Source organism: Falco punctatus (genome assembly GCF_963210335.1).
Source record: "Falco punctatus genome assembly, chromosome: 2".
In the NCBI taxonomy this organism is placed as follows: Eukaryota; Metazoa; Chordata; class Aves; order Falconiformes; family Falconidae; genus Falco; species Falco punctatus.
In genome coordinates, this window is record NC_137581.1 from 25311586 (window position 1) to 25324452 (window position 12867).

General features: G+C 39.9%; 1 protein-coding gene across 3 annotated transcripts in view; it reads left to right on the top strand.

Moving 5' to 3' along the window:
- KL (klotho) overlaps window positions 1-12867 on the top strand; it is a 67042-nt gene that overhangs the window by 34635 nt on the left and 19540 nt on the right. For all 3 annotated transcript variants that reach the window (XR_013926384.1, XM_080377513.1, XM_080377512.1), the window contains exon 2: window positions 8108-8618. Coding sequence is in view for 2 of the 3 variants with exons in the window: in XM_080377513.1 (XP_080233639.1) it covers window positions 8108-8618 (511 nt within the window). In the remaining variant the exon portion in view is untranslated. The remainder of the gene's footprint in view (window positions 1-8107; window positions 8619-12867) is intronic.

The window sequence follows — 12867 nt, forward strand, 5'->3', positions numbered from 1 at the left end:
GCTTTTGGCTTGTGAAGCTCTGCTCTGTAGTTTGAGAACTTCCTGCAGGCACTCCTCAACTTCTTCCTCAGCTCACAACTGCTACCATCATTCCCATTAAGAGTTTCTCCAAAGTCATGGAGCTTTTTTCATCCTCCTTGTTCAGTGCATTTGTCAGATGATTACCAACTCTTGCAAAGTGGTGGTGTGGTCTTGGTTTGTGCTGTTTACTGCAGCTTGTGCAGTTCTGTGTGCTCGCTTTTGTGGATTACGACTGAGTTCTCCACACCTTTTTTCCTTGTATCTTTTTTGTCAGTATTTCGTGTACTTGAATATGTCAGCATGATTGGAGCCGGGCCTGTCATCCAGGAGATTCATGCTCTGGTAGAGGGCTTTGCAGGTCAGTCTCAGTCCTGGAGATTTTTTATGTTTATGTACCTCCACCATACCCAAAACAATTTTGATGGCAGTGTTTATATCTTGGTTTTCCCCTAAATACTGCCTGAGTATTGTGTCCCAGATTCCAATCAGTCAAGTCTTTTATCAGATTTTAGCTCCCTTCAGTACTGCAAGATTGTTTCTCAGATTTAAATCACTCAAACCGCTCCGTACTTTTATCTTCTTTTTGTACTCTGTTTAAGAATCTCTCATATCTTTAATATTCACATGGGTCACAACATTCCTTGAACTATTTTTGTGCAGTTCCATAATTAATCTTTTCTGTCAGAGGTAGCGGAAAATGATTAAACACATCAAGTGTCTCAGAAGCACTTGTCAGAAATAAAGCTATTTTTATCTCATCTCCCATTGCTTCTCAAAGTCAAATGCCGCTTAATTCTTTTCCAGATGACCTTTATATTTTCAGAGACTGTTATGTCTTGGGAGACTCCAAACTGCTTTCCCAGCCCACTCGTCTTCTTGGTGCTTTGGTTTATTTGGACGGGATGTTGACTCCAGTGGTTGTGCCAACCTGCCTGTGCGGTGAGCAGAGGGGGACAGGGACTTTCCATCTCACTCTTGCCTGGGCATTAAAAATGACTTGGGTGAATCATGGCCTAGAAGCTTTCCCCCTCTGCTGTGCATGTGAATTGCTCAGATGCAGGTGATGACAAAACTTCGGTAAGATGAGCCCCCCCTGCCCCCCCAAGGTGTACGCCTGGGTTTGCACAGCCTCTGATGGTGACAGTGGGGTGTGCAGGGTGCGTTGCACAGTCCAGTGACCTTTGAAGGCAGGGTGAGTCTCAGAGAGGCTTAAATCAGGGCGTCTGCCATAACATCTAGGCTTTCTGTACTTCAAAGGAGAGGTTTCCTACAGCAGTCACCTGACACAATGAGATCAGGGGAATTTTCGTTTCCTTCTGTCACACTGCGGTCACTTTGTGTCTCTTTGCTGCGTATCTATCTGTGATAATGTTCACTTGTGCTTATGCATACGTTAAGTGAAATTAGAAGTCTTCTCAGGCTTTCATCTGCTACAAAATTAAAAATAAAAGTGTAAAAATAACTCTTACTTGCTTCCTTTTGGGTTTTTTTTGTTGTTGTTGTTTTGATTTTGGGTTTTTTTTCCTTCTGCTAGTATTTTTGGAGTACCTGCGGTGCATCTTGATGCCTGCGGCTTAGCTTCATGCTTTCAGGTTACCTTCTCCTTTCTATTCTTGTGCTTGCAAAGCTTCTCTGTTTTGCCTGTGATGGTGAGAAAGGGTGTTTTACCTAGCTGCTGTGCTCTCAGACAAGTGTTTAGTGCCATCTTTGGTGCTTCTTCTGTAGAGGTGAGTATCATACCAGACAGAGGCATTGTTCCAGAGTTAATACACTGCTCTACAATTTAAGGTACCTGGTTTAATTTTTCTTCTTCTATGCATGTTCTAATATATCTGCTCCCAATTTTTAAAATAGGAATGATATTACTTCCTACCTTATGTATGGCTGGCATAAATTAATTCATGTTCATGAGGCACCAGCATGTTACAGTGTCCAGCACATTGTGAAAAACAGTGACTAAATTGCACTGAGAAAGGAACTGGAACAAAACAATGTATTTCAGGTGTGTGATCAATACTTAAAGCTATAATTGTAGCAAATTTTACATTAAGTTGTTACAGACTGAAAAATGTTCACTTGGTGTTCCATGCACCATTTGCAAGCCTAATTCTGGTCCCAGATTATTGAGATTGGTCAGAAATGCCACATATATTGAATCAATAATCTGTGGTAATGTTGACTAACAGACTCTAAAAAAGAAAACTATAAAATTACATATTTGGGAAAGAATTACAGAGCAAAAAATTAAGTTGCTACATGACTAACATACTGTTCCATAGCAAAGTCCTGTGCTTCATACATGAAGATATTATCTTCCCAGTTTTGAAAGATGGGAAGAACCTTAAGCAATTTCTAAATGCCCATTTCTGTTGGTCAGTATTAAGAATATAATTTGTTTGTGAAAGAGAACATTTGCCCAAGGACAAAGGTGTCTTTATTTTAAGGGTAAGTGTGGGTAAAACCTACTTGACTTTGGATCTAAGGGTGAAACACTACATGAAATGTGACATCCTTTGTTGTGGGTTTAGGTTAAAATACTTGCTATTGATGATATGGGGGGAAAAACACATTATATTTTCCCCGTCTTAATCAAGGCACATTCTGACTAATCATATACTAGACTTTCCCATGTCATTCCAGTAATTACATCCATTTCAGAAGGGTTTTTGATGTAGGGCTGAATAACAACGTTTTTGTTGGAGGTACATCAGCCTTGTTTCTAGTAATGAAAAAGCCTTTGCACATCTTTTCCAATTAACTCTTCTCTTTTTATTGCTAAATGAGTTTTCAGTAACACTTTCCTATACAGTTTCATTAACATGCAAATAGTTAATACAGGATAGTTCATCTCAGCATTGAGAGCAGGGTACTTGTATGGTTTATTTGTGAAGCGAATGGTATTATTATTGGTTCAGAAGAGACACAACTTAAAATTGGGACAACTTGTTCTAGAGAAATGAACACAAATTATAGAATCATGATGTTCCCAATTATAGTTCTTGATTTGCTCTTGTGAAGGTTTTGCATCATGATAGATGTAAGTACTGAGAACTTGCAGAATGATAGCTATCAGTGCCAAACTGAGGAAGATCTTAATGATCTTGGACAGAAATTTAGAGGAGTATTCCAGCAAACAAATGTCTGTGTATTACTAAACTGATTTCACCTAATGATTCTTGGACTATGTAGATCTGTCCTGCAATAGAGCAGGACATGACTGTCAGATTGTGAAGCCTGTTTGCCTGTGTTGACTTATTTCAGCTATCAGCGCAGGAATTTGGACTTTGTAGGACTAGCCCACGCTACGGCATTGGAGGGGGATTTTCTGCCTTGGAAATGTGTTTGACTCTTCATCAAGGCTCAATTCTGGCATTACTGACTTTGACTCACACAGAGATCTCTTTAAGGCTGATCAAACATGACCAGTATCAGACTTTCATGAGCTGAGTATAGGTAGAGTGTGGTCCAAATCGATATATATTGAGTGGGAAAGTCGGAGGAAGAAGAATGTATCAGCTTGAAAATGAGACTGTGTCAGAGCCTGACAGGTGAGTGAAGTACAAACATACAAATGGACGTAGCTAAGGACAAGCTACATCTTGAGACTTTTATTCATTTTCATGGTGATAATAAAACTTCATGATTTTCTTAGTGATGAAGGCATTTTAAGGGTAAGGTAAATGCTGTTTAAAAGCTTTCCTGACAGTCTGCTCCTGAAGAATAGACGCTAGTAGGCACAGAGAGCACCAATCCTAACCCACAGCTTTCCCAATACCAGCTTAGCTCAAGTCTCAGCAGCTTCAAGAATATAGGGTATTATCCCCCAAAAAGATGTTAGTCAAATGTTTGGTATCTAGTGGCATGTCCTACTCTCTGAAGATGTGTAATAATGACAAGACTACCCAAATTCAGCAGCCTGGAGACCAGCACACAGGTTTTAGCAGTTCTGTTCACAACACAGAGGTGACTACACAACCCTTCCGAGAGCCAGTTTGTAACCAGCCTTTTTTAGTAAAGTTTTGCAGTCAAGCCAGGTGATCTATCAGCACTGCACACCTGTCTGAGCTAACAAGGAGCAAAGTAAGACCCCTCAGCACCTTGTAAAACCACAGAGGTGAAGTCACCATGCTGTCTGTCAGTAAAAGTACTGAAGTGTAGATTGCCATGATCTTAATCCTAGTCAGCTGTGAACTAAAAATAGGTACCACAGGTAAGTCACTGAGATCAGTAAGTAATATTTCAGATAAATATAAAGGCACTGATGATGTAAAGGTTGGTTCCTACTTGTTTCCTCTGCACATGATCTGGGAGACTAAACTCCAGTTATAGGTAATAGATACCTAGAAGGTTTCAGTTGTCCCGGAAGAGGTATAGTGTCATTTGAGGTACCCCAGTATTCTGCCTGGCCTCCAGTTGCTGCTCCAGAAAAACGAAGGTCTCCTGTTGGGTCCTAGATCGTGTTTGCCAGCCTCATTCAGGTAAGGCACCTCAAAAAGGTCTAGGCATCTACATTAAATCCTACTGCTAGTCCATACAGTTATCGGGACAGCGGGAGTGGTCCCGCTGAGTGTGACGATATGGCTGCTGTACTGCGCTGGGGAATCGCACGCCAGATTCCACCAAGTAGATTGCCTTGGAGTGGGATCCCATTAGCTCGGTATGAGTTGTGCCATGTGAGACTTCCGGCTGTTAGGACTTCTGCATGGAAATGGGAGGTGTGACCTGGGCCTATATCCTTCTGGAGTGGCAGCTAGATGCCTGTGTTGAGGCAGCTGAGGGGAGCCTGAGATCTCCATTGCCTGCAGTAGGAGCTTGGGCATCTGGCTCACCTGTGGCCAGCAAAATGTAAGGTGCCTTCAAGCTCAAAATGAGTCCCAGCCTGGAGGTGGGGTTAATTTGCCTGAAGATAGGTATAGGTGCAAATTACCAAATGACACATTCTGTGGTATCCCAGGTGTCTCTGTGGTGCTAAGGGATGTGACTTAGGTTTTATGGGAGACTCACAGCTTTCTGAAAGTGGCTGGAATGCTCTGAAGTCTCTAAAACTGCATTAGACACCTAATTACAGGCAAATTAATTCTGTCCTAGATTTCCATAGAGATTCTTTGCTCTGTCACTGGCTTCTTCCAGCTTTGTTTCTGTGTGGTTTTGAACTATTTCATTAATCTATGTCCACAGAGCCTGGGGACTTTGATGCGCTATTTTCTATGTTTAGCTAGTTTTTTATGGAAATAATATAATTCTACCCTATGCTTACTCCAGAGGGCAGACATTTAAGTGAGATGCTTCTTGCCTGCTTTCATCTGTCTATAGAATGTGTCTTGTCTAAACTGAGTTAACAAAGGGGTTTATGTCATCAGTGGAGAGAGATGGGCTCCCAAAGAGTGACTTACCCTGCATATCTGAGGCAAGTCTTCTCATATTCTATAGAGGCAGACTAGATGGTTTGCTTAGAAAGTTGAGTGAGATAATCCCACATTGCTACGTTTCCTATTTTTTTCATTGCAATGAGGGAGTAAACAGCACCCCCTTATCTGTGTAGAAGGGTAACCTGTGGGATTCCCTTCCTCCTTGCTTCATGGTAGAAGCAAAGCTACCAAACCCCTGGAATATTCTCCCCACTGGTAAGAACAGGGAGGACTGAGAGTTAATGGGGCAAGTCCTCCACAGTCCTGGGGGAGCTCTGTCGGTGGGCAGCATGCTTGCAAGTGCAGATGACAGAGATGAAATTGCATGTTTGAGGGTGTGCATGGCGATATCTTAACGTTTGAGACAGGAAATCTGGAGATGTCAGATCTGACAGAGGAAGAATATATTGCACATTTATGAGGGGAAAATTTGGGTGTGCAAATTTGAGTTGCAAGTGGTGGCACATTTGTTCCCAATGTTTTTAGAAATCTTATTTGAAGTGTTGGGCATGTAGCATTTTGGTCATGATGTGTAATGTCTTTTGTTATTTCATTGGCATAATGGAGCTTCAGTGTGAAGTAAAATTAAGTCTGTGCTTAGGTCAGCTCTCATTTTTGACATAAGACTTTGAAGTTGTTACTATATTTAGTTTCTCACTAGCATCAAAATCTGTTTTACTGATATAGACAGATGGTAGGACTACATCATGTTCATTTGAGCTATTGGTGTAGTATAAATGTGAGCACGTATGTTGAAGTTTGCAGCTGAGAGCTTGATCCAGGTACGTGCACCTGGGTGTGTACTGTGGTTCACAGTTTCCACGATTGCTCTCTTTGGGTTTTGGTGACCACTCTAAAAGGGCACGGGTCTATTCTCCTCTAAAGCCAGTGTCAGATCTGCACAGATGTTTTCTATACTCCACGATGACTCAAAAGCAGCAGGTTTCCATATAGGGGCAGCTGAACTGAGCCTTGGTTATTGATCTTACCTTTAGTTGTCCTTCACTTCCAATTGTTTTTCTCCCAGCAGTGAGAATTAAAATTCTGCAAGAACAGTAGAATGATAGAAGTCATTATTTTTCCTGGGTAATTAACAGTGTCTATGTAAAAAAATGTTTAATAATCTTAATTGCTTAATTTTCCTAATAATGCTGGCAACTGGAAATTGTTGTGGTTCAAAACTTAAATGGTAAGAGTGCATGGAAAGGAACTGTGAACAGCAGTATCAGTAAATTAATGATAAAATTTGCCAACATACCAACTGCATGGAGTGGAATTTTTGCTTTTTTTTTTTTAATGTTTTGGAATATAAGCTTTCTATATGGCTTATATTGCAGGGAGGGCTAGAAATGTGTGTGACATTTTGATTAATAATCTATCATATATATTCATCACACCTGTGACTTTGTATGGCAAGATTGGAGGTTCATGACATCACAGCACATACAACCAAATGCTAAGTGATAAGCCTCAAAATGCAAATGTAAACTGGGAATAGTTATTAGGTAGGCTTTATTCTAATGAATAGAGCTCATATTTTTTTCCTTTTTATCAAGGACCTAGGAAAAAGCATTACAATTTCTACTAATGTGTAGATGACAAAAAGATGGGATGTTGATTCATAGAGTAGTCAAAATTCTTTGATAAGCTAGGTGCAAAGAAAAAGTATGTTTTAGATGGTGAAGGTCTCTGGACGTACAGTAGTTTAGATGAACATATGCTCACAGTGTAATGCTACGGGCACATAAGCAGAAACAGTGTATTAAATTGTCTCTGGTTTTACTGCTGGCGAGACTACTACTGGCATATTATCCCCAATTCTGCTTCTGCAGTTTAAGACAGATGATGACAAATTGGAAGAGAATCAGAGGAGAGCAGTGAGAGTGGTTAGAGAGCTTGAAGATAATGCCCGGCTCCAGGAACTTAGCCTGTTATTTTTCAAAGGGAACATCAAGAGACTGTTTCAACTGACTCTAAGATCATGGGAAAGAAATTTGGTAGAAAGGATCTCCTCACAGTAACAGATGGAATTACACCAAGAGAAGTAGTTAATATCTAATGCTAGAGGTAAATAGCAAATTTTAATAAAACAAATTAAAGTGAATTACTGTAATAATTTTTCAGGAGCTGCAGCAAATTGTTTTTCACCATGCTTTTTAAAAATCTAGATTGGTATTTTTTTGATTTATTATGTGTTCAAAGAGGAGTAAGTTCAAGGATGTTTCTTTGTCTTATATTGTTTAAGAGATCTGGGCAGTTCTTAAGAATAGACCTTCCTTCATTATGTATATCTGTGAATCTATGGATGAAGTGATATTCCTGTAATGAAAACACACTTTGAAACATGTTTAGTTAAATGCATTTTCATTTTGTAAATACTGGAAGTATATCTGAACTTAATAACAAAAGTTAATAAAGGTGTCTAGCTAAAAGTGTGTTCAGTGCCTGGAATAGCTGTTTTCCCTGGCCAGCGAGCAATTTCTAGTTGATATATGGTATTAATTTGGTATTAAAGAAAAGTTAATTTAAAAGTTGTAAACTGCTGTTGCATGAATAAGGCTGAACCCTCAAATGCTGTGTTTATGTGGTTACTATGAGACACTGGATGTCAGTACTTGAGACTGTGTTACTTAAAATGGAATTTCAGCTGTGTTAATTACAGTCTGTCTTTTCAACAGGCCCATGCTAAAGTCTGGCATCTCTACAATGACCATTTTCGTCCAACTCAAAGAGGAAAAGTGTCCATCGCCCTTAGCTCCCACTGGATAAAACCTCAACATATGACTGAAAAAAACATAAAAGAATGTCAAAAATCCCTTGATTTTGTGCTCGGCTGGTTTGCTAAGCCCGTATTTATTGATGGTGACTATCCAGAGAGCATGAGGAGCAACCTCTCATCTCTGTTGCCTGAATTCAGTGAAGCTGAGAAGAAGTACATCAAGGGAACAGCAGACTTTTTTGCTCTGTCTTTTGGAGCTACCCTGAGTTTCCAGCTCTTGGACTCCCACATGAAATTCCAGCAGTTGGAATCAATAAGCCTGAGGCAGCTCCTTTACTGGATAAGCAGTGAATATAATAACCCCCAGATATTCATTGTGGAGAACAGCTGGTTTGTTTCTGGTAGCACCAAGAGAGATGATGCCAAATATATTTACTATCTCAAAAAGTTCATTATGGAAACTTTAAAAGGTAGGACTGAGGTTGTATTAATATGTGCTTGACAAAATCATAATGCAAAATTGCCTACAGAGACATGTTAAAGAACCAGTCTGAAAACTAATTTTAGTCTTTAACATTCATCTTGGCACTTGTGAAATGAGATTCCAAATCCCTTTCCTGGGTTTGTTCTTTTCAGCTCTTGAAGACCATTAATATCTGCAGATAGCATTTGGTGAGCTTGATGCTGCTGTCTTTGAAGTCAGCAGGAAAATTTCTGCTGTCTTTGGTAGGAGGAAGTGCAAAATACGTGTGAACTGTACTCTCAGTGGACTTAGGGAAAGAACTGTGTTATTTATTAATGGTTGTTTTCCATGTCTTAGAAGTATGAGTGCATATGTACAAAATGTAAGAAAATATATATGTGGGAAGGTAAATACTATGCAATAGGAGTTCCTCTGAAGAAAACATATGGCTGGAAGAGTACATTTTTAAATGAAAGATTGGAACCTTTTCATTCTGCATCTCAGTGTTCCTCTTGCACAAATTTTACATTGGTGCAGCTCTGGACATCAATTGCAATAACCTGAATTTACATCAGTTTAAGAAGAACTAAATGTTTGAGGTTATATAATCTAAATTACTGAAATGGTTAACTTATTATTCTATTCCAAACAGTAAGGGAAATGCACTGGCTTGTATGAGAGTTTTTTTTTCTATTTTCCCATTTCTGTGTATCAAATTTTTTGATCCTGGTAGTTACCAAGAAGTTGAGATTCCCATTTCCACTTTCATTGTCTTTTAATTTCTAAATTTTCAATGTTATAATTTATTTACTTGTCTACAGTTTGCTGTTCTAGTTTTAAAAACAGTGTTACCATAGTTATTATTTCAGACGAGATAGCCATTGCATTACGTTGCCATTTTCCTACAGAGGATAAGCAAAAATGGCTTTGATTTTATTCTCAGCACTCATGAAGAGACAAAGGATTCCCACATTTGTTTCATCTGCTATTCCAGAAACCTAGTTATTGCAAATAAATGAAAAGGTGAATAAATACATGAGCCAGTGCATACAAAATTGGAAAACTGGAATGTAAAACATTTACTAACTGGCAAGTAACAAGTATTACTAGTTTGCATGAAGTCAGATGAAGAGCTCATCTTCATGAAGGGGTCATATTCCTGTTACCTATATTTCTCCTTAGTTTATAAGTTGCTGGGCATACATACATGGATCTGCCTTTTAATCACAGCTGGCTGAAAAAAATCTCAGTTTAGTTTCTTTCCTTTTAATGTGCCACTAAGTAAATAATACTAATAGCAACAACAGCGTGACAGTCTTGTTATATTAACTTAAGAATACTAGCACTTGGGTAAACGTTTTACAGGAAAAATTAATAAATAGAGACAGACTGTATCTGCAGAAGGAACTTGGATGTCATTATGATGAAAATTATTGCTCTGAAATCTTCTGCCGTTAGAAAATGCAAAATCCAATGTCAATACCAAAGTTCTCTGTGCAATGCCTAGGGGAATTTAGTTGAGAAGGATCCACAGAAGGCATGTTGGCTGTGAGCAGTCTGGTTGGACGACATTAAAGACCAAAGACAAAGGCACATGTTGTTTCTCTGAGTTTTAGAACACTTATCTATCCAGTGCAATAAAGCACTGAGGTGTAGAGACTGGTGAGCTATTTACCACAAGATTCATTCTAGCAGCCATGGGGCAGTAAACTGGCATTGGAGCTACAGCAAGAAGAAGCAAGGATAATTAATTTAGACCCAGGGTGGGTTTACTGCTTCCTAGATATGGCCGGTATCTTTGCCTGGTTGCGTATATGCACTGGTTCAGACAAAACTACTGCTTTCTGTATCACTGTTAAGAAGTAAGTGCAGCCCTATCGGAGCAAGCCTGTGGAGTAAAAAGAGTTGGTGTTGAGGGCCTGGTGTCCACACGGTGTGTACTCCTGAAACCTATTTCTGGATTAATTTCAATGCAGAGGAACCCAGGTCATGCTCAGTGATGAGGGAGATTTGCTCTGAAGTGTGCTCCTGAATTCAGCTGAAGTGCTGATGTAGGTGTCCATTCTGACCTGCATGCTGTAGATAAGCTCTGTGCATTTTGGTGGTGGTTTTTTCGTTGGTTTTTGGTTTTGTTTTGGGTTTTTTTTGGCTCTGGGAAAGGGTCTCTCTATTTGGGATTCAGGGCCTGCAGTCCTCTTACTATTTACTATTACTGATCTTTCTTTTTTCCAAATACCATTTAGGGCTCAATAGAGTAAATAGAGCTGTAATATAAAGTAGTTAAATATTAATTAGAGCTGCTAATTGGTTGGAGATGTCTTCTCACATGGATGAGTTTCTAACCACTTACTCTAGGGTCATACTCACTTCCCTGCTCTGCCTCTGGTGCAACAGATAAATTGATTGTGCCTTGCAAAGTGGAGCGTGTTGACCAGGAGGGCGTGCAGGCTCCTCTGTGCCGTCTGGACTAGCCCAGGGGTGAAGTCATTGTCTGGGGAGTGAGCAGCTCTGAATTCAAAGAGTCTTAAGGAGGATGGGAAGAGCCAGGCCCCGGACAGGTCAGAACAAAGCTATTCTCAGGTACATCCAGAGGCAAAATACAGATCCCTGGGCATCTTCCACCTGGAAGCAGGGGCTGCAGGCTTCATACACCTCGCCTCTGTGCCCTGGGGTTGGACAGCAGCTGAGCAGAGGGGTTTAAGGATCTGTATTTGATGCTCATGGGTCTGCCATGTGTCCTTGGACCATTTCTGTATTGGTGAGCTGAACTGCTGTTTATTTTTTAACCCGGTTCTGGCCGAGTTCTGGCTGGCACAGTAGCGCACTTCTAGGCGTGCTGGGGGGATTGCTCAGGACAGGAGTTACTTCCAGCGGGCCACAGTGTTCCAGAAGCAAGGACAGTTGAGTTTTCAGTCAGCCTAGCTTGTGCACCAACATACAAAAGAGGGGAGACAGACAAAGGGAAAAAGGACAATAATTTTCATTGTGGTGTTTCAGTACCATACAACCCTTGTGGGATACTGTGTTTGAGACTTCCAAACATTTTGGAAATTCCAAGAGTTTTCAAGTTGCTTCTTTCATAGGTGACACTTAAAAGTTAATACATTTTTAAAGAAGGGTTAGAGGACAATTTTTACGAGGTGCTCAGTAAGCCTGGGAGTGCCGTGTGATGACTTACGGAAGGGGTGAGGTGCTGTTCAAAGAGAAATTTTCACTGAGACTGGTTCACAAAGTGGACCTGTATTGGCTTTTACTCTGCTGGTATGGTATGGCAGATGTCATCACGGATGCATGCATAGGTTAGAAAAACACTGGTGTTTGCCAAACACAAAAGAATGATGCCTTTAGGAGGAGAAATATTCCTTTTCCTTAGACATTTCCTCATGACCTCAGATAGACACTGGGCCAAATTCATTGCTTATTTAACTGCGGTTCATGTAATTGATTCAAACAGGGTTACAATCAAGAATCCATGCGGTCCTTCATAACTGACTGTAATGAGGTACATTAATAAAAATGGGAAGTTAGGATCTTGATATTCTGGTTGCCTGAAATACTGCTTTCAGTGTTACTAGGCTGGAAAATTTTACGTTCAGTTAGTACCCAAGTTTAGGTTGACAGAAGATGGTGAGTAATAAAGATAAACTCTGCTGACTACAGAGCCAAACTCGAGTTCAAAAGAACATTTAAGAATGTGCCTAAATGCATTGCTGAATAAGGGTGGGTCTAATTATGTAATTAAAATAAGCACACTCCTTTGTGCTTTCCTGAAGCTGAGCCTTGCCCAGGAACATTTTGCTGAATCTTAGTATTTAATACAACTAGAAGTGAGTGCCATTTGGAATCTTAAAATAAATCCGTAATTCTGGCAATACTAACAGATGCCAGTAGACCCTGATATTAACCTTGAAGGTGTGTGGTGATTCTTAGAAGTCAAACAGTTGACCTAGAACATATACATATTTTTAGAAACCCATAAGTATTTAAGCTGGAAAGCGCTATGCTGTAAAAGACGTAAAGAGACAGAATTATCAAATAAAGAGGTCCTGCCTGCATTATCACCTCTACCTAAAATCTGTGGTAATAAAAATTCCTCAGCACACCAAAAGTGTTGCCAGGTTTTTCTTAATATGTATTTCTAGTGGAGGGGAAGGAGAAAATAAAAAAAAAAAAAAAAGAGTATAACTTTTGTTCGCATACAGGCTAGTGCTGCATTAATGGCACTTCAGCGGTGCTGGAGCAAGCTGCAGAGCTTG